Raw genomic sequence first — 22718 nt, 5'->3', positions numbered from 1 at the left:
GTAGTAATTGCTATAATGTCTTGGGTAATGTGATACTTGGCAATTGTTGTGCTCTTGTTTAAGCTCTTGCATCATATACTTTGCACCTATTAGTGAAGAAATACATAGAGCTTGTTAAAATTTGGTTTGCATGAGTGGTTTCTCTAGAGTCTAGATATTTTCTAGTAAGATGTTTGAACAACAAGGAAGACGATGTATAGTTTTATAATGCTTGTAATATGTCTTTTATGTGAGTTTTGCTGTACTAGTTTATACTTGTGTTTGCTTCAAACAACCTTGCTAGCCTAAGCCTTGTATCGAGAGGGAATACTTCTCATGCATCCAAAATCCTTGAGCCAACCACTATGCCATTTGTGTCCACCATACCTACCTACTATGTGGTATTTCCTGCCATTCCAAAGTAAATTGCTTGAGTGCTACCTTTAAACAATTCAAAATTTATCACCTCTGATTTGTGTCAATGTTTTATAGCTCATGAGGAAGTATGTGGTGTTTAGCTTTCAACCTTGTCATTTACTTTTGACGGACTCTCATATGGACTAGTGGCACATCCGCTTATCCAATAATTTTGCAAAAAGAGCTGGCAATGGGATTCCCAGTCCCAAATTAATTAACAAAAATAGACACTCCTCCATGGTATGTGATTGTTGGATGGCACCCGAAGGATTCGGTTAGCCATGGCTTGTGTAAGCAAAGGTTGGGAGGAGTGTCATCATCATAATAAAACTAAAATAAAAAGGCACTCCTTCATGGTATGAGATTGTTGGCAGGCACCCGAGGATTCGGTTAGCCATGGTTTGCGAAAGAAAGGTTGGAAGGAGTGCCACCCAAAAATAAAATAATTCATGGGAGCCGCTCTTGGAAGTCCGGTTGGCGAGGTAGTTAGTGTACCCATTACCATTCGTTGACAACAACAAACACCTCTCAAAACTTTACTTTTTTATGCTCTCTATATGTTTTCAAAACCAAAGCTCTAGCACAAATATAGCAATCGATGCTTTCCTCTTTGAAGGACCATTCTTTTACTTTTATTGTTGAGTCGGTTCACCTATTTCTCTCCACCTCAAGAAGCAAACATTTGTGTTAACGTGCATTGATTCTTATATACCTGCTTATTGCATTTGTTATATTGCTTTGCATTGACAACTATCCATGAGATATACATGTTACAAGTTGAAAGCAACCGCTGAAACTTAATCTTCCATAATGTTGCTTCAATGTCTCTACTATGAATTTATTGCTTTATGAGTAACTCTTATGCAAGACTTATTGATGATTGTCTCGAAAGTACTATTCATGAAAAGTCTTTGCTATATGATTCAGTTGTTTACTCATGTCATTACCATTGTTTTGATCGCTGCATTCACTACATATGCTTTACAAATAGTATGATCAAGTTTATGATGGCATGTCACTCCAGAAATTATCTGTGTTATCGTTTTACCTGCTCGGGACGAGCAGAACTAAGCTTGGGGATGCTGATACGTCTCCGACGTATCGATAATTTCTTGTGTTCCATGCCACATTATTGATGTTATCTACATGTTTTATGCACACTTTATGTCATATTTGTGCATTTTCTGGAACTAACCTATTAACAAGATGCCGAAGTGCCGATTCTTGTTTTTCTGCTGTTTTTGGTTTCAGAAATCCTAGTAACGAAATATTCTCGGAATCGGACGAAATCAACGCCCAAGTTCCTATTTTCACCGGAAGCATCCGTAACACCCGGAAGGACCAGAGGGGGCACTGGGCCCCAGCACCATAGGCCGGCGCGGCCCAGGCCCCGGCCGCGCCGCCCTATGGTGTCATCGCCCCTTCGACCCTCCTGCGCCGCCTCTTCGCCTATATAAAGCCCCTGGATCGAAAACCCTGATGCGTTCGACGAAAACCACAGAAACCTTCCAGAGCCGCCGCCATCGCGAAGCCAAGATCTGGGGGACAGGAGTCTCTGTTCCGGCACCCTGCCGGGACGGGGAAGTGCCCCCGGAAGGCTTCTCCATCGACACCGCTGCCATCTCCACCGCCATCTTCATCACCGCTGCTACTCCCATGAGGAGGGAGTAGTTCTCCATCGAGGCTCGGGGCTGTACCGGTAGCTATGTGGTTAATCTCTCTCCATGTACTTCAATACAATAATCTCATGAGCTGCTTTACATGATTGAGATTCATATGAGTTTTGTATCACAATTTATCTATGTGCTACTCTAGTGATGTTATTAAAGTAGTTCTATTCCTCCTGCACGTGTGTAAAGGTGATTAGTGTGTGCACCGTGTGGTTCTTGTCGTAGGCTATGATCATGATCTCTTGTAGATTGTGGAGTTAATTATTACTATGATGGTATTGATGTGATCTATTCCTCCTACATATGCATGAAGGTGAAAGTGTGCATGCTATGTTAGTACTTGGTTTAGTCTGTTGATCTATCTTACACTATAAGGTTACTAAATATGAACAAATTGTGGAGCTTGTTAACTCCGGCATTGAGGGTTCGTGTAATCCTACGCAATGCGTTCATCATCCAACAAAAGTGTAGAGTATGCATTTATCTGTTCTGTTATGTGATCAATGTTGAGAGTGTCCACTAGTGAAAGTGTAATCCCTAGGCCTTGTTCCTAAATACTGCTATCACCGCTGCTTGTTTACTGTTTTACTGCGTTACTACTGCTGCAATTCTACCACCATCAACTACACACCATCAAGCTATTTTCTGGCACCGTTGCTACTGCTCATATATATTCATACCACCTGTATTTCACTATCTCTTCGCCGAACTAGTGCACCTATTAGGTGTGTTGGGGACACAAGAGACTTCTTGCTTTGTGGTTGCAGGGTTGCATGAGAGGGATATCTTTGACCTCTTCCTCCCTGAGTTCGATAAACCTTGGGTATCCACTTAAGGGAAAACTTGCTGCTGTTCTACAAACCTCTGCTCTTGGAGGCCCAACACTGTCTACAGGAAAGGAGGGGGAACGTAGACATCAACATGCAACTTGTATTGCATAAGAGGCTTTGCGGGTGTCTGTCTCTCCTACTATAGTGAAGATTCAATTTACTCTTCTATTGACAACATTAGTATCACCGTTGTGGTTCATGTTCGTAGGTAGATTAGATCTCTCTCGAAAACCCTAAACCACGTAAAATATGCAAACCAAATTAGAGGCGTCTAACTTGTTTTTGCAGGGTTTGGTGATGTGATATGGCCATAATATGATGATGAATATGTATGAGATGATCATTATTGTATTGTGGCAACCGGCAGGAGCCTTATGGTTGTCTTTAAATTTCATGTTGAGTAGTATTTCAAAGTAGTTGTAATAGTTGCTACATGAGGTGAACAACCATGAAGACGGCGCCATGAACCTTGACGCTACACCGACGATGATGGAGATCATGCCCGTTGATGATGGAGATCATGTCCGTGCTTTGGAGATAAAGATCGAAGGCGCAAAGACAAAAGGGCCATATCATATCACATATGAATTGCATGTGATGTTAATCCTTTATGCATCTTATTTTGCTTAGATCGCGACGGTAGCATTATAAGATGATCCCTCACATTAATATCAAGATAATAAAGTGTTCTCCCCTCGTATGCACCGTTGCACGCTTCGTCGTTTCAAGCATCTCGTGATGATCGGATGTGATAGACTCAACGTTCACATACAACGGGTGTAAGCCATGTTGCACACGCGGAATACTTGGGTTTGCTTGACGAGCCTAGCATGTACAGACATGGCCTCGGGACAACGGAAACCGAAAGGTTGAACACGAGTCATATGGATGATATGATCAACATGTTGATGTTCACCATTGAAGCTACATCATCTCACGTGATGATCGGTTTTGGTGTAGTGGATTTGGATCGTGTACCACTTAACAACTATGAGGGATGTTGTATTAAGTGGGAGTTCATTAGTAATTAGATTAAAACATGAACTAATTATCATAAACATAGTCTGAGTAGTATTTTGTATTAATTTTGTAGTATTGGCATCCGTTAACTACTATGCGCTAGTCTTGTTATTGAGATAGAAATACTGTTAAATCTGATAAGAAACTTTACGGATTAGTACCGTATTGTTAAAGAATCAAGAATTGATTAAGTCCTATTGCAAACTTTTAGTAAACCTCACATTGTTGATTCAAAGAGCTATGGTTTCAATTAGTACCCAAAGTTATCTTGTCTCCGTGAAACTTGAAGTTCAAATCTGTTTGAAAAGTAAGGAGCTGAAAATTTAGTTTTCAGAAATAATCAAGGTATGAGATATATGTGATATCTAAGACCTTATTGCAAGATGATAGAATATAAATTTGGTGAGACTACATAAACTCATAAGTTTTATGGGAATGTATGAAGGTTGAAGACGCCAGGCGTCACAATCCTCCAACTATTGGGGCACTAATAATATTCGCATATCCATGAAGTTATCATCCTTAGTATGCACCGTTGCTAAGACTCGTCGTTTCGAAGCATCACGTGATGATCGGGTGTGATAGATTCTACGTGTGCATACAACGGGTGCAAGCCAGATTTGTACATGCGAATACTAAGGTTAAACTTTATGAGCCTAGCATGTATAGACATGGTCTCAAAAAGTTGTCATGAATTGATGGATAAAATTATGAGTGAAATTGTTCATCATAGTTACTAATAAGTGAAATCTAGAACACTTGTCATATGATGATCAACTTCAAAGTAAGAACCTCAAGGTTATTGGTATTTGACCAACAAACCTAGAAGTTATTGATGTTGAAGTGTTTTTCTGAATAATGAGGAAAGCTAAAAGAGAAACTGCAAAAGATATTCTGGCAAAAAGAAAAGAAAAGACTAGAAAGTCTAGCTCAGGTGTATATAAATGATATACATGTTATGGTTGTATTCCTAGTTAGGTCACACTATGAAATTCTTGGGTATTAGTACTATATTGGTTGGTATGAAGTGTCATACAAAACAACGCAATACAAGAATACAATGGCCTAAGTGACTGACAAGGAATATGATAGAAATGCACGTCTGGAACAAAATAAAGTGTTATTATGTTCGTCGTTGGCATTCTATCTAGCCCTTAGAATTTATAATAAAGAACTTAATAATTGTTATTTTGCTCTGGTCAAATGAAAACAATGAGTTGTTCAAATTATGACATTACTCCATGTACGATGGATAAGTTATTATAAATTTTAATGGTGAAACACACATACATAACACTGATGCTAAAAATGCCATAAGGCAAATGATTTGAATACCACTTATTTGTGGAACCGCCATTTAGGTCATGTTAGAAAGGAATGCATGAAGGAACTCTATGCAAATGGATTTTTGGAGTCATTTGATTTTTGAATCATTTGGCGCTTGCAAATCTTTTCTAAAGAGAATGATTAAAATACCGTTCATAGGCCAAAAGTTGAACGGGCAACTAACTTAGTGGAAAAATACATGATGATGTATGTGGTTCACTGAGCATAGTTGTGTGCGGGAGATTCTTCTACTTCATGAAAACTTTCAACAATGAATTGAGTATATATATGTGGATATATTCAATAAGGAAGAAGTTTGAAACATTTGAATGGATTCAAATAAATTTCAGCATGAAGTGGAAATCATCGTAATAGAAAAGTCAAATATCTATGATTGGATCATGGTGGAAATATTTGAATTACGAGTTTTAGCGAACATCTAAGAGAGTTATGAAATTGTTCTACAACTCACATTTCTTGGAGTATCATAATGATGATATAGTATTCAAGATATGTATCCAAACCTTGTTGGATTAATGATGAGATAAAAATATTATGACGCCATTATATTTTTGTGGATTATGCTTTAGTGACTACCGCTTTTACACTAAATAGAGCATCATCATGATCCGTTGAAATGACACCATACGAGTTATGGCATAGGTAAGAAACCTGATAGTCTTTTCTTAAATTTTGGTATGCATAGCATAAGTAAATAAGTTTACAACCAAAATCGGATGAATGTCTTTGTTGGTTATCCCAGAGATTTGATTGGGAATTCTTCCCACGAGACAAAGACAAAAGTGTTTGTCAATGTTTCTTATTTCCGAGAAATTGTTTCTAGTGAAGTATTTGAGTGGGAGGACAATATAATTTGATAAGGTTTATGAACGGGTGCAGAATGATCAGAGTTGCGCAGCATCGGAATTGGTTTCGGAAGCGGCCACAACGATCATGGCTCCCATGACTACAAAGTGTTTTAGTCATGGAGATCGAAGTACATATTGAACCTTGTAGGTATGGTTTATTTTGTGATCAAATAAATGATTTGTGGACAAAGGATTGATTTTGAACAATGATAAACCAACTACAAACAAAGAAGTTATGATGGGCCCTGACTCCGTTAAAATGACCATGCGCCATGAAATCCATAATAGATGAATACTTTTTGAAAGTAAATGGATCTATAGACTTGGATGAAATATCCTTGAAGAAGCTCGACTTGTCGAAAAATTATTTACGACAAAGTTCAAAGAGTTGACTACGATAAGATTAGATCTTCCGTAGAAATGCTTATAGTCTATATGGATTATTCTAGTAGGATGGCAAAATACATTACTTATCAGAAGTATGTATTAAAGGTGTATACAAGATACAACCAAGAGTTTTGCTGGTCCGTGGAATACTAGATAGGTATACGATTTCAAATTGGATGAAGTAAGTATCACGGAGTTGGAATCTTCACCAGATGAAATAGTCAAAGAGTTTTTTGATTTCATCAGAGACGATGAAGAGGCTTGCATTTGCAAGAAATTAAGTGGGAGCACTGAGACATATTTATAATACTTTATGTAGATGACATATAGTTGGTTATAAATAATGTAATTATATACTTGATTAAAATGTTTCATTGAAAATTAACTTCAATGAAAAGATATGGACTAAAACATATTTAGTGTCAAGATCTATGAAGATAGATTGAAACACATGATAAGTTTAAGTCAAAGTACATAGAATGGATATTGAAATAGTTCAATATAGAAATATTAAGAAAATGTTCTTGTCATGTGAAGGTTTAACAAGACTTAAGTGTATCTGACACTCGATGAGTAAAAACACATGAGTGATTTTAGATCACGAATAAAATGTACAAAATCAGATATCTTGTGCTCTAAAATGTTATGAGCATATACCGGAATGATTCATAAGATGATCATGGGACGACAGTAAGAATATCCTTGAGTACTTTAGAAGAACTAAGGATATATATATATATTTGTATGACGAAATGACAAACACATCGCTGTAAGGTGTTACACCGATATTGGTTTTGTCACATATAAAATATAATTTCAATCTCAAATTAGACTAAGTGTTGTTTAAAAGGTAGCACAATGAGCTAGAAGTTGTCTATGCTAGATTTAGAAGAGTTCTAAATATTGTGACGGATTCTACAAAAGAAGGCAGAGTATGTCATTGTTTTGACAATGACAAAGGATGTTAAGTCAAGAGGTTCTTTGAGAACATGGTGTAGTTCCGACGGAATCAGAACTTTGAAGCTATATTGTGTATGACAATATTAGTGACATATTTCAGACCGCGGAATTAAGGTTCCACCAGAAGACCAAACATATTTAATGCCGACTCATTTGGAAATGAGTGATGCGTTGAGACGCAAATGAATTACAAAATACATACGTTTCTGAGCGTGTCAGATCCGTTGACTAAAAACCTCTCCCGTGAGCAATACATGATAAAACACCGGAAGGCCAAGGTGTTATATCTTTACAAATGTAAACTAGATTATTGACTCTAGTGCAAGTGGGAGACTGAAGGAGATATGCCCTAGAGGCAATAATAAAGTGGTTATTATTTATATCTTTATGTTTATGATAAATGTTTATATATCATGCTATAATTGTATTAACCGAAACATTAGTACATGTGTAATATGTAGACAACAAGAATTCCCTAGTATGCCTCTTAAACTAGCTTGTTGATTAATGGATGATTAGTTTCATAATCATGAACATTGGATGTTATTAATAACAAGGTTATATCATTATATGAATGATGTAATGGACACACCCAATTAAGCGTAGCATAAGATCTCGTCATTAAGTTATTTGCTATAAGCTTTCGATACATAGTTACCTAGTCCTTATGACCATGAGATCATATAAATCACTTATACCGGAAAGGTACTTTGATCACACCAAACGCCACTGCGTAAATGGGTGGTTATAAAGGTGGGATTAAGTATCCGGAAAGTATGAGTTGAGGCATATGGATCAACAGTGGGATTTGTCCATCCCGATGACGGATAGATATACTGGGGCCCTCTCGGTGGAATGTCGTCTAATGTCTTGCAAGCATATGAATGAGTTCATAAGAGACCACATACCACGGTACGAGTAAAGAGTACTTGTCAGGAAACGAGGTTGAACAAGGTATAGAGTGATACCGAAGATCAAACCTCGGACAAGTAAAATATCACGAGACAAAGGGAATTGGTATAGTATGTGAATGGTTCATTCGATCACTAAAGTCATCGTTGAATATGTGGGAGCCATTATGGATCTCCAGATCCCGCTATTGGTTATTGGTCAGAGTGAGTACTCAACCATGTCCGCATAGTTCACGAACCGTAGGGTGACACACTTAAAGTTGGATGTTGAAATGGTAGTACTTGAATATGGAATGGAGTTCGAATATTTGTTCGGAGTCCCGGATGAGATCCCGGACATCACGAGGAGTTCCGGAATGGTCCGGAGAATAAGATTCATATATGGGAAGTCATTTTATGTGAATTAAAATGATCCGGAAGGTTCTACGGAAGGTTCTAGAAGGTTCTAGAAAAGTCCGGAAGAAATAAGGATGGAAGGTGGAGTCCCAAAGGGACTCCACCCACCTTGGCCGGCCAACCTAAGGGAGGAGGAGTCCCAAGTGGACTCCCCACCATGGTGGCCGGCCACCCCACCAAGGAAAGGGGGGAGTCCCACTCCCCCTAGGTTTGGACACTTGGAAGGTTTTGGTTGGGGTCTTATTCAGACTCTTTGACCTAAGCCTTGGGGCTTCCACCTATATAAAGAGGGGGAGAGAGGGGCTGGCCGGCCACTCAAGCCACCACCATGGCCGCACCCCTCAAGGGTGCCCTAGCCGGCGCCCCTCTCCCCAAACCCTAGCGGTCTCTCTCTCCTCCACCATATCCCGCACGCTTAAGCGAAGCTCCGCCGGATTTCTCCACCACCACCGACACCACGCCGTCGTGCTGTCGGATTCAAGAGGAGCTACTACTTCCGCTGCCCGCTGGAACGGGGAGGTGGACGTCGTCTTCATCAACAACCGAACGTGTGACCGAGTACGGAGGTGCTGCCCGTTCGTGGCGCCGGAACCGATCGTGATCAAGATCTTCTACGCGCTTTTGCAAGCGGCAAGTGATCGTCTACCGCAGCAACAAGAGCCTCATCTTGTAGGCTTTGGAATCTCTTCAAGGGTGAGACTCGATACCCCCTCGTTGCTACCGTCTTCTAGATTGCATCTTGGCTTGGATTGCGTGTTCGCGGTAGGAAAATTTTTGTTTTCTATGCAACGTTATCCTACACACTCTACCACACTTCTAAGGGTAGTTCACTCTCAAGACCATAAGGCATATATTACATGGTGCAAACATGTAATATCAAGAGAGAAAACTAACAAGATATTCATAGATCAAAGGTATAAAACATATTTATTTCACATCATAATATTACTAGGGTTTCTCCATATCTCCTCAAGTACAAGGAACTACTCAAACATGAAGGGGATCAACATCATAGCAATAATATGGATTGAATATGAAGGTACAATTGTATACAAGTGAAAATCCTCATAGAGTTCAGATCACAACCAAATAGACAAAGGGGATCGCGGTGAAGACGTTGATGACGATGTTGATGATGGAGATCGATGCGTTGCTCTTCAAGATCCTAGCCTCTTCCTCCTCTTCTATGTGTTGATGGAGATGGTGATGGAGGCGGCGGCTGCAGAGATGGCAGCGGTAGAGCAGCAGGGCTCCGCCCCTTAGGGCGTGGATGATGAGGCGGCCCTCTCCTTGCCTCCTCCCCTCTTTATATAGGCGCTGGAGGTCGGTTTCACGAACCGACGGAGCCTGTGGCCGAATATGCCCATCGGGACTTCAAAAATATTGTTCAGTTTGACGAAACGGACCCAACAGAGCCCGGTACGGCCGGACGGTACGGGCAGACCCGCCCGTACCGATGCTCGTTAAACTTGCAGATGGTTCTCGTATTTTGCTCGCCATTTCTTCATCCGGACTCCGATTGAGATGTTCTTAGGCTCGTTGAACTCGTATGGACGAGGGATAGAACTTAAATATAAGATGTTGGAAAAATATCACTTTTCCTACACCTTATATGGCTAAGTCTGGTGCATGTAATTCTCCCATCTTGTACCCTCTTGGTCCCTTTTGCTCTCATTTTCCATGATCTCCAATAACACCTAAACACATGTCAAATACAAGGAAAACATAATAAAATCCTACTAAACCTAATAAATATGCGAAGCTCATATGAAAATGAACAAGATCTCGTAAATATGCAAAATAGACATAGGTGTATCTAGCTGGAGCATGAAATGAGTGACACTATGAGTAATAATATACTTAAATACCGCAATAGAATAGTGATAAATTTCGAGCTATCAATAATGCATGTTAATGTTCATGTTATGTTGCTAGTTTGATATGTGCAACATAAAGGCATACATATCAAGATTATATGTTGAAACAAATATATACAAATAAGTAAAAAATGTAGAGTGTAAAGAAACTATAGTTGTTTATTTGAACTCACCTTAAGATACGAAAGGTGAACACTTAATTTCTAATTATTCAAAGGGTTTAGGATTTTCGGTTGGTATGAGGCATACACCATTTTGGAAATAGTTGATAAAAATAGAAATAGTTGGCAACTACTTTATGATGATGATGATCATTATATATTGGGATCCATTCACAAGTGAAAGATTCGGTATAATAGTTGTGAGGTTTTTAAGCTGCATACGTTTGGCAAAGTTTTGAAATAATAGTTTTGTGGTTTTTAATTAAAATTTCTATGCGTGGTTCTAACAATCAATGTATATCATAAAATATAAATCATATAAAGTATGCACATATAATTAGTTTGATACGGAGACATGATGTACATTTTATCTTGGATAACTACATATCTCAAAATTTTATTTTATGCTCTCAACTATGTTTTACTTTATTGGAGGTCTAGCACATATATTCCCTACTAACTTTCTGTTATCCTAGAGTCAAAAGAATCAAAATAAGTGTATCCAAGAAAAAGAAGAAAAGAAACAAAAAGATTCTTACATAAATTCTATAGGTTCGGCCACTTATTGTTAAGCATGTTTTGTAGATCGTAAAAGATATCACTTTATAATTCACTTGCTTATTGTTATTCTTTAAGGATTGAACCTTGTTAACTTTGTTCGATAATGAAAAGAAGCAATGCAACAAACTCCAAAGTCCATGTTAGTTTTATCACCTTTATGCTTGAGGACAAGCATATGTTAAGCTTGGAGATGTTGATGCATGTAAAATGCATGCATGAACTTTGTAGTTTTTTGACACATATTCCCACATATTTGCAACATATATGATGTGATATCCATGTTTTATATTGATTTTTGAGGATTTAGCAACGATCCCCTTTATTTGAGTTATAACTCTGCAGGACAGGAAAACCTTATTTTGTATATTTTTAACTTTCAGGGACCTAAATAAAGTCAAAATGAGCTAGGATACATGGGATGTCAATATTTCATCAAGAGAAGCGTCTAGAGCGCTAGGACATCACGAGATGTCAGGAGGGCCAAAAGAGGGCAGGTGGCGTGGCCAGGAAAGGAGGGGCGCACCACCCATGCTCTTCCCCCTCGATCGTCCTATTCGCTTGATTCTTTCGACCATGGAATCCGTCTATCCTTAAAACCTATATATAAAGGACTTCCTGAGGCTTCCTCAAGGTGAGCGCGGAAGAAACATCGAAACACCAAAACTGAGCCAGAATTAGCAAACATTGGAGGGGGAAACTCCACCGGAGGGATATCCACCTTCTCCAACGTTTCCACCATCATCACCATCATGAGGAGGGATTAGTGCACCTCTGGACTATGTGTTTGTGGCAGTATCATGATCTATTTTTCTCTTCTTCTTCATAGACTAGTACCATATGAGCTGCTCAACACATGATTATAGTATTGAATCTTTATTCTATGATATTCTTAGAGTAGTGCACCTCTGCAATTCCTATGTGGTGAATATTTATTCTATGATATTGATATATGCTATTGGAACCTATTATGTGTAAGATGTATTGACAAATGCATATCATGTACCATGTTCTTAAGTATTTGTTCGGATCCAACTTGTATGCAAAAGCATTGGGGGGGGGGGGGAGAAGTGTGTATTAGATGGAGTAGCATGGTAGTAGTAATTGAATATTGACAACAAATTCAAGATCTACTATGGTATTTACCTATATTTTGCTGCCTCACTAGGGATAAAGTGAATTCATGTGCTATAATTATCATGTAATAGTGTGATAATCTTGTTTGTTAAGGTAGCATATTTGATAGTCAAACATTATGTCAAACTACTTAAGGCTATACTCTGTTGATTATTAATTCAAGATTGCTTGGAGTTTTTTTTCCTTTCTTGAGTATTATAAGAGAGATGTGTTCCATCATCTCTATGTTAGGACGTAATGCCATATCAATGCTTATCAAACACATGTTAAAGTTTCACCAATATTATGTCATTGATGAATTTTTTTGTGTCCGCTACAACTTAAAAAGAGAGTATACAAGTGAACCCATGAATCCTAGTCCATTTTAAATCATTAGAAACACCTTTCCAGCACCATTACCAAACTTTATATTTATTGCTATCTATTAATCCGAAAACACCAAAAAAAATACTTTCTCCACATACACACACAAAACCCAAAAACCTATCCCTTTAATGTTTCTATTTAGCTTGCTTAGTTTGTTTATTTACTTTACTTTAAGTTATCCTTATATTTCCTATTAGTAATACGAAACCTTGTGCTTTTCAACCACACGGTGGAGTTGGGGACAGAAAGCAGGAACTTTACTTTGCAGGTTGCTAGAAGAGGATAATAAGAATTCAGCTCCTAAGCCCCCCTCCCCCCCGAGAGTTCGATATAAACACTCTACAACACTCCGCACTTGGAGTCCCAACGAGTTGGTACACACATAGCTGTTGCCATCAGTTGCCCACAGTGGTAACCCACTCTATGTGATCGGACATCCCGTGAATTAGAGTTGGGAGACAAACTGTTGGTTAGCCGGGAGGAGAGTATCGCTACATTGAATTTACCTCTGTGACAAGATGCAATAATCCCCTAATCTGCATGGAAGGTTGATATTTATCATAATGCATTCTAAGTGGTTTATTCAAGCAAAGATGTTGTCCTCGAGAACATCTTCTGAAAAACACACCTATATTAGTCTTTTTGTTAAATATTGCAATCTGTGAGAGTTGAGTGCTCTCTAATAAACTCATGAGAGTCTCTGGAGCATGATGTATAAGCTCCACACCGTGAGGAAGCCTCGCGGTCGCCCTGTATCGGTCTAGACTTTGTGTGAAGCTAGTGCGCAGAAAATTTGTAGTTTAAGTCATAGCCCATTATTCAAGTTGCAAACTAGTGTAATATGAAGTTCTTAGTGGAAGTTCACTTAACTGTCTCCATCGTAATGTGCCAATAAGACTTTGTGGGGGGATTGTTGGAACTTTGCCCTTAGGCCATAGCCCATAGCCCAATACAAATTCTGAAATTCTCTTGACCCGTGTGGTATGGCAAGGGGTGGGACTACCTTGCTAGTGGAGAAAGAGTTGGGGTGGTTAATAAGGGGGTATGCTCTAGTCCTACTAAATGAGTGAGAAGAGAGAGAGAGAGCCCTAGCGCACTCCTCCTCCGCCGCCTGCCCCGCCTCGTCACGCACACACATCATGACGCGCCGCGGGTTGCGGGAATCTCATAGAGGCGAGCTTATCTTTTTTTGCTATTTAGGATTTCTATTACGAGTCATTAACGAACGCGTTAATGCAGTTGTTTTCGTTCCGGTTCTCTAGATCGTGGTTGTGTCGACTCGGACGTGGGTTGCGTCCCACTACCTTCCCGAACCGAACTATATAAGCGCGTACGCAAACCGTAGCCGCATGTACGACACGTATGCGACAGCCTCTTTGTATTACATTGCACCACCCCCTTCGTCTTCCTCATCCCGTCCTTCTGAGTGCACCGATCGACTTGACATTAGGCCTCCGTAACCCTGCCTCTCGTAGACCTACATGTGAGGGCAAATCAGCTTTTTTGGGAGCACTTTCCGCGCGACTACTGGCAACACAACATCGTCTGAACGACAACTTCCCGGACATCGACAACCTCTTCGGCAACCTCAGCATGAGAGACAACAACACCGACGCTTCTGATGCCACCGCCAAACGTTGTTGCTGCACCATATGTGTTTCCGCCTTTCTTGTTTCAATCTCTATTGGAATTTCTAGTTCTAGTTTATGTGGTAGATGCAATCGATTCTTATTATCTACATGCGGTTTATTCGTCTACTCTGTTGATTGATCTGCATGTTTAGTTTACTTGATGTTTATATAGTTACGATTTATCAATTTTTTATTCGAATTAAATCATATGGTAACTTGCTTATATGTACAACAAAAATCTTGGCTGCTGCATAAATACACAAGTAGCCAAACATATGAAATTTGCTACATACTCCCTTTGTCTCTATTTACTCTGCTTTCCGGGTTGAGTGAAAGTCAAAATTTATAAAGTTTGGCTAAAGACACATAGCATAAAATCAACATCTGCAATACCAAAATCAAGTAATAATGTGATAGAACATTTTATGATAATAAACCTACTAATGTTTGTTTTATATCTCATATGTTGGTGTTTTTCCTATATATTTGGTCAAAACTTTTTGAACCTTGATTTTGACTAAACCTAAAAGGCAGGGCACTTGTGAACGGAGGGAGTAAAACATGAGATTATAACGACCCACTCCCACATAAAACAGAAGCATGATTAATCCACAGAAGATCCTATCAAAGCCCAACTTACCATTCACATTCTCTCTCCCATTTTTCATGATATTTCTAAATTCTAACTCGGGCGAAGGCTTGTCAAAGTCAACGTTTTCTCACCACCCACCCAAACCTAAAACACACCCGTCAGACGTGGCAGTAAGCTAACCCACCCTCTCCCCGGAGACCATGCGATTGCGATGCACCCCGCCGCCACCCTAGCTTGCAAAAATGGCGCGCGTTGGTCACCACCCCGTCTCCTACATCACCACATTCCGATCGTATCGTGCCCATTTCCCACGAACCAGCGCGCACCATGACGATATCCACGTGCCACTCTTCTTCTTCTTTAAAACATGAGCTCCGAGCCCTCCAAAGTCTTAACCATACCTCGAGTTGCCTTGGAGAAGAAGCGCCATCGCAGACCCCACCCCACGCCGTCCTCTCTTCAGAACCACTTCCTCACCGGCCCCCTCCTACTTAAACTCTCGGCTTTCCCTCGCTTACCTTTGCGCCAGTAGACACCATCGAGCGAGCTAGCTAGCTGCTGTGTACATGCATGCCATGGCGCGAGCCGTGCAAGATCGCCTCCCGTTCCTCGCATCGCCCCCGCCGCCCGCGCCAGCGCCGGCGAGGACGAGGAACCCGTCCCTCTCGGAGATGCTCAGCCTCGTCAGCGCCGCCACCGTCGACCCGGCAGGCACGGACGACGACGCTTCCGGCTCCGGCTCCGTGTTCTCGCTCGCGATGCCGCAGCCCGTGCCTTGCGGCGTCGACGACGGTAATGCTGGCTGTGCCGCGCCGGGCCGGACCATCCAGTTCCGGCTCGCGTTCACCGACCTGACGTACAGCGTCCGGCGCTCGCGCCACGGCGGCGACGACGCCGATGGGAAGCTCTGCCTTCCCGTGCAGCTTCGGAGCGACCGCGTCACGGCGGCGGCCACCGACGCGCACGCGCCGCGGACGAAGGCCCTGCTGGACTGCGTCTCCGGGGAGGCGCGGGAGGGCGAGATCCTGGCCGTGATGGGCGCCAGCGGGTCCGGCAAGTCCACCCTCATCGACGCGCTCGCCAACCGCATCTCCCGCGACGCGCTCAAGGGCGCCGTCACGCTCAACGGCGAGCCGCTCACGGGCAACATCCTCAAGTCCATGTCCGCCTACGTCATGCAGGACGACCTGCTCTTCCCCATGCTCACCGTCACCGAGACGCTCTCCTTCGCCGCCGACTTCCGCCTCCCGCGCTCGCTCTCCGCCGCCAAGAAGCGCTCGCGCGTGCAGGCGCTCATCGACCAGCTCGGTCTCCGCGCGGCGGCCGACACCATCATCGGCGATGAGGGACACCGCGGGGTCTCTGGTGGGGAGCGTCGAAGGGTCTCCATCGGCACCGACATCATCCACGACCCGATCCTGCTGTTTCTGGACGAGCCCACCTCGGGGCTCGACTCCACGTCCGCGTTCATGGTCGTCAAGGTGCTCCGCCGGATCGCTGAGAGCGGCAGCATTGTCATCACCTCCATCCACCAGCCTAGCCAGCGCATCCTCGGCCTCCTCGACCGCCTCATCCTCCTCTCCGGCGGCCGCACCGTCTTCAGCGGAGCCCCCTCCTCGCTCCCTCCCTACTTCGCCGAGTTCGGATTCCCGGTCCCGGACGACGAGAACCGCGCCGAGTTCGCGCTCGATCTCATCCGCGAGCTCGAGTCGTCGCCGACGGGCACGAAGCCTCTCGTCGACTTCCATCGCACGTGGAAGGTCATGCACGCGGCGAGCCCCGACGCGGCTGCGTGGGCGCCGACGATGTCGCTGAAGGAGGCCATCAGCGCTTGCGTCTCGCGCGGGAAGCTGGTGTCGGGCGCGGACGTGGCCGCCGGGGAGATGCGCACGTCGTACGCGAACCCGTTCTGGGTGGAGATGAAGGTGCTGACGAGGCGGTCGGCGCTCAACACGCGGCGCATGCCGGAGCTGTTCCTCATCCGCCTGGGCGCCGTGGTGGTGACGGGCGTGATCCTGGCCACCGTCTTCTTCCGTCTCGACCAGTCGCCCAAGGGCGCGCAGGAGCGGCTCGGCTTCTTCGCCTTCGCCATGTCCACCATGTTCTACACCTGCGCCGACGCGCTCCCGGTGTTCCTCCAGGAGCGCTACGTGTTCCTCAGGGAGACGGCCTACGGCGCGTACCGCCACGTCTCCTACGTGCTCTCCAACGCCATCGTCTCCTTCCCGCCGCTCGTCGTCCTCTCGCTCGCCTTCGCCTTCACCACGTTCTTCGCCGTCGGCCTGGCCGGCGGCGTGTCCGGGTTCGCCTTCTACACGCTGGCAATCCTGGCCTCGTTCTGGGCCGGCAGCGGCTTCGTGACGTTCCTCTCCGGCGTGATCCCGCACGTCATGATCGGGTACACGGTGGTGGTGGCCATCCTAGCCTACTTCCTGCTCTTCAGCGGCTTCTTCATCAACCGGGACAGGATTCCGGCCTACTGGCTGTGGTTCCACTACATGTCGCTCGTCAAGTACCCGTTCGAGGGAGTGCTGCAGAACGAGTTCGGCCGCGCCGGCGAGTGCTTCGTGCGGGGCGCGCAGATCTTCGACAACTCGCCCATCGGGAGGCTGCCGGAGGCGGTGAAGGAGAGGGTGCTCGCGTCCATCAGCTCCTCGCTCGGGTACCGGATCGCCCCCGACACCTGCGTCGCCACCGGGATGACCGTGCTGGGGCAGGTGGCCGTGACGCAGCTCGGCAAGTGGGAGTGCCTGCTCGTGACGGCGGCGTGGGGATTCTTCTTCCGGATCCTCTTCTACTTCAGCCTCGTCCTCGGCAGCAAGAACAAGAGGAGGTGATCATGTTTCGTTTCGTACAGGGGCGCCCGCGCGCGCGTATGCATACGTTTGAATCCAAGCAAAAGGGTGACATGACTAAGTTATCAGCTACAGGTTTCTGCAATTGTTAAACAGATTTGCTTTTGGTTATCTTTTCTTTGTGATTTTGCAAGTCAAATAATTAAGTAGGTTTTGCAAGTATACATATGCTTCCTATCCACTATCCTTTTTGTTCTTCTTCTTAGACTGTTGTAGCCATGTACAATTATGAAAATGAAGTAGCACTGGTTTGTTCCTTGCTTGTTGAAATCTCAAGGAAAACTAACACAATGTGCTAACATGGATTTCTGTTGTGTTCTGGACTTGTGGCAGATCTCTTATCCGTCTCATTCTCTTCACTTTATTTGGTGAGTTGTGGTTCGGAACTTCATTCGCAATGCATGTTCACCGCTGCAAAAAGTAGAAGGCTACTTCTTATGGGCACTGGAACGAATAAAAGCCGGACCCCTTTCTGAGCTTTTCATAAAACAGAGCATAATAAATCTGTGCTGTTCTCATGTGATTATGTTCCTTTATGTTCGTATCAGAACTTCAGTCCCAGCAAGACAGAAAAGACGCTTCAGATAACATACCAGTAAACCTCGAAAAGAACACATAGATATTTAATTATTTATGCAGACCTCGCAAAAAAGCTGTGATATTTTCATTAGTCAACATGCTACAACACACGCAGATGAAGTTAGATAAGAACCGTGTGTGAGTGATCGGGGAGATTGGTTTGGTTGGAGACTGTTAGGTGTGTCATATCCAAAGGGTCATACCTGTATTGGTGGATCTTGATGGATGATCACGAGATAACGTACTAGCTTACGTGGTCTCTCATTCCTTTCGTTGACACTAGTTATGTAAAAAAAACTCTGCTTTTCGTTTCTTGCGCAACTGATCATACATCTTGGTTCTAGAGGAGAATTTGACGACAGTGTTGTATTAGAGACGGCAGGCAAGAACATGTTTAACATTCAGACCAGTTTGGCAACAAAGTTTTCTAATCTTAAGTATTAGAAAACCATATTCCCCATGTTTCAATTAATAAAGCTTTTCTTTAAAAGTTAAGCCAAGTACAATTTGACCCGTTGATTTAATGTATCGACCTTAGCTTTTCCGTGATTGTAACAAGTGATGATGGATTTACCGTGACTTGATACTTTGCTTTTAATAAAACAAGCCGTGTGCATCTATTGATGCAGAGGCTGGGGCTATGCTCCTGTATCGAAAAAAGTACACTTTGACCCGAAAAATTATCTATAGATATGATATTCTATAGATATCATATGAAAATATATTTCATGATCTATTTAATGATATTGATTTTGTATTTTGCATGTTAATTTTTTTTAATTAAAACTTGGTCAAATTTTGCAGGGTTTAACATTTCAAAAATAATATAAGGCTTATTCATGGAGTGGAGGTAGTAGTATTTAGCTGGGCTAGCAATACTTCAGTTTCAGAAGAAAAAAAAGAGGTCCATAGTTATTTTTTCAATACTACAAAAATAAATATTATTACCACAATTTTTAGTTACAGCCAACCACATCTAAATATTTGAAAATGTGATATTTTGAGAAACTATATTATTTCTGAAATATTTCAAAAATACTTTGCTACCAAAACATAGCCTTAGACTCTGTTTGGGAGCTATGTTTTTTTCAATACCACACTCTATTCCATCACGCTGCAGGCGCCTCGTAACCCTCATGATTGGGGGCAGAAAACCAAGTACCTCACTGGTCACTGCCTAGGCAAAGAATACTCCAGTTTTGGAGAGTACTTCTGTTTAGAAAAAAAGAGATCGGTGTTGAAGTTCTCAATAAGGCAAAAAGTGCATTTTTGAATGCTTCAAATTAAAATAGCACCTCTAGAGTTTTCAGTCGAACACATCAAAGTATTCAATTAGTGTTTAAAATAAACTGCAGTAGTAGTGAAATACTTCAAAAATGTTTTACTACCTAGCACTGCCTTAAAGTATTTAATACTTCGATACTTTTACAAACCATAGTATTGTCTGAATACTGCATAAAAATACTTCGATGCCAAACGGGACCTTAGCTTTGTGTAACCATTGGTGGCTTAATTAGTTTCCCTAGAAATGGAAATAGGATACCTCCTTGAACATAGCTATGCTTCACGGGAGATTTGCAGCACCCGAGCACCATTGCTCCTGTTTTTTGAAATTTTTGAGAACTGCATTTTTGTCTTTTAAGAAATAAAAAAAATCGTCAATACATACAAATGTTCTGAATACTTGTGATTATGTATAGCTCAAAATACAACATATTTTCTCCTGAAATTTCTACCGTACCTTCTCGGTGTGTGTATATATGCGCGTATTTGTTGTCAGATTTTTCACAGCTCCAGAAATATGTTTTTCGTGCTTCACGCACCTACTGCGACGCGTTGAGGAGCTCTGGAACATATATAACGTGCATGTACTTACATAAACGATCCCATGCTGACAAGGTATCCATAACTGACGAGCGGTCAACGTCTCCTACTGCTAATAGTACTCTGCGCTGCTCCTGTTAGCTCGTTCTTTCTTAGGTTTGGAACAACAGAAAGCGGCAACTGAACCATTTCAGAGGAAGCATCATGATGAATTCATGATCATCATCGCCCGCGACTGCTGGAGGGGTTCAGTGGTTGGGCACGCAGATTCCCTAGAGATGCTAGGAGGCGGCGAGCAGCAGAGCCCTCTGTAAGCCGGGGTGGACTGGGCTGAGCGTCTGACTCTTAGAGTGGATGAGCTGCACCGTACCATACGGATACGGCAACGCTCCCTGTTTTGAAAACTCTTCTTCTCCGTAGACCTGCGCTCGGCATACGATCCAGCGGCTATGGCGTGCACCGTGCTGCGTAGCAGTCCTGTGTATAATAATGTGCATGCGTACGCGACGCACGCCTGGTCCTGGTCTTGGTGTAGCTCAGCGACCCCCCACCAGAACGCACACGTACGTACGTGCCGGATCATCTGCGGCCCGACAGCATTCGAGCAGCTGCGTGTTCCTGGAATGTCCTGAGATGTTGCAATATTATAATGTGAAATCGCAGTATGTCATTGTCGTGCAGGGCATTTTTCTGTATTTGCAGAAAATAAAATATAAACAAGCTTGGAGCTATACTGCTCTGTGTTGCCGTTGCTACGAGAGGATCTACCAACACACAGTACCACCATGCCACTGCCGGAAACGGGATCTTTGCACGGGATCTTTGCTGAGTATATAGCTCTTCGCCGGATGCCAAAATACCGGGTACTCGGCAAAGGATTTCTTTGCCATGTACAAAAAAAAAAAACACAAATTGCATTTGGCAACGCCACGTCGCCATCTTTGCCTAGTGTTAGACCTAGGCACTCCACAAAGTCAATCTTCGCCTAGTGGCAAATATATTAGGCAAAGACATTAGGTTTCAAAAATTATTTTCCCTCTCACTAATGTCAAACCTCGAAAACCGACTATTGTCAATGCTATTGAGTGTTGTATAGAAGAAAACCGACTATTGTCATCAGAATGAAGCCTCTTCTTAAAAAAAACAAGACCAAGCTAGGCACTAGCATCCGTTGGCATTTTTGTATAGAAGAAAACTTCTGAGCACCTTGCCAAGCCCAAGGCTCGAACCCAGGTGGGCAGCATGCGCTCCTGCATGCCTTGCCACCAGACCGACGGTCTCACCAGACCGACGGTCTGTTCTCAATGAAGGATCTTCTTGTCAATGCTATTGAGAAGTCTGACAAAATCATTCTTCAAGAACTCAGGAAGGGTGTCATTATCTATCAAAATTCTTGCAATATTCTGTATTGTTGGTGAGATTTTTGTTGCCCTGAAAATCGAAACTCAATTACATCTCGTTCAACCTTATGCCTAATTGTGAAAGTATGTGGAGAACCGTGTCTATGGTGAAAAGAGAAGTTACCTTCTATCTATCTCGGTGCGATCAGATTCTCTAGGAAAACATATGTTCTCATCAAGCAGTGTCGGCAAAGCAACTGCAAATATCTCTTTGTTATCAGTTCCAGTTTCAGTGTGATAAAACTATAGAACAGATGGCAAATGCTGCCCATCTTCATAAAATAGAGAGAAGGAGAGCACTTTATGTAATGAATTAACAATCAGTGGTACTAGTTCAGTGTTTAGATGGTTTGCCAGTTCATGCAAAATAATAACTGCTTGGTCATTGTTGTAGGATAACGTTGCATAGAAAACAAAAAATTTCCTACCGCGAACACGCAATCCAAGCCAAGATGCAATCTAGAAGACGGTAGCAACGAGGGGTTTATCGAGTCTCACCCTTGAAGAGATTCCAAAGCCTACAAGAGTAGGCTCTTGTTGCTGCGGTAGACGTTCACTTGCCGCTTGTAAAAGCGCGTAGAAGATCTTGATCACGATCGCTTCCGGCGCCACGAACGGGCAGCACCTCCGTACTCGGTCACACGTTCGGTTGTTGATGAAGACGACGTCCACCTCCCCGTTCCAGCGGGCAGCGGAAGTAGTAGCTCCTCTTGAATCCGACAGCACGACGGCGTGGTGTCGGTGGCAGTGGAGAACTCCGGCGGAGCTTCGCTAAAGCTACGCGGGAGATATGGAGGAGAGGGGGGCGGCTAGGGTTTGGGAGGGGGTGGCCGGCCTCAAGGGGGTGCGGCCAACTTGTGGCTTTGTCGTGGCCGGCCCCCTCCCCTATGCTCCTCATTATATAGGTGGAACCCCAAGAGTTAGTCTCCAAGTCTTCGAATAAGACCCGAACCAAAAACCTTCCATATGGAGG

General features: G+C 43.0%; 1 protein-coding gene across 1 annotated transcript; it reads left to right on the top strand.

Moving 5' to 3' along the window:
- Positions 1-15479: 15479 nt before the first annotated feature.
- On the top strand, positions 15480-18212 carry LOC127344665 (ABC transporter G family member 6). Its single transcript, XM_051370983.2, has one exon. The coding sequence runs from the start codon at positions 15654-15656 to the stop codon at positions 17922-17924; it is 2271 nt and encodes a 756-aa protein (XP_051226943.1). The 5' UTR covers positions 15480-15653; the 3' UTR covers positions 17925-18212.
- The last annotated feature ends 4506 nt before the right edge of the window (positions 18213-22718 follow it).

This window comes from Lolium perenne, chromosome 3 (assembly GCF_019359855.2).
Source record: "Lolium perenne isolate Kyuss_39 chromosome 3, Kyuss_2.0, whole genome shotgun sequence".
Lineage (NCBI taxonomy): Eukaryota > Viridiplantae > Streptophyta > Magnoliopsida > Poales > Poaceae > Lolium > Lolium perenne.
Note: the sequence above shows the minus strand (reverse complement) of the source record. Positions and strands in the feature narration are given on the sequence as shown.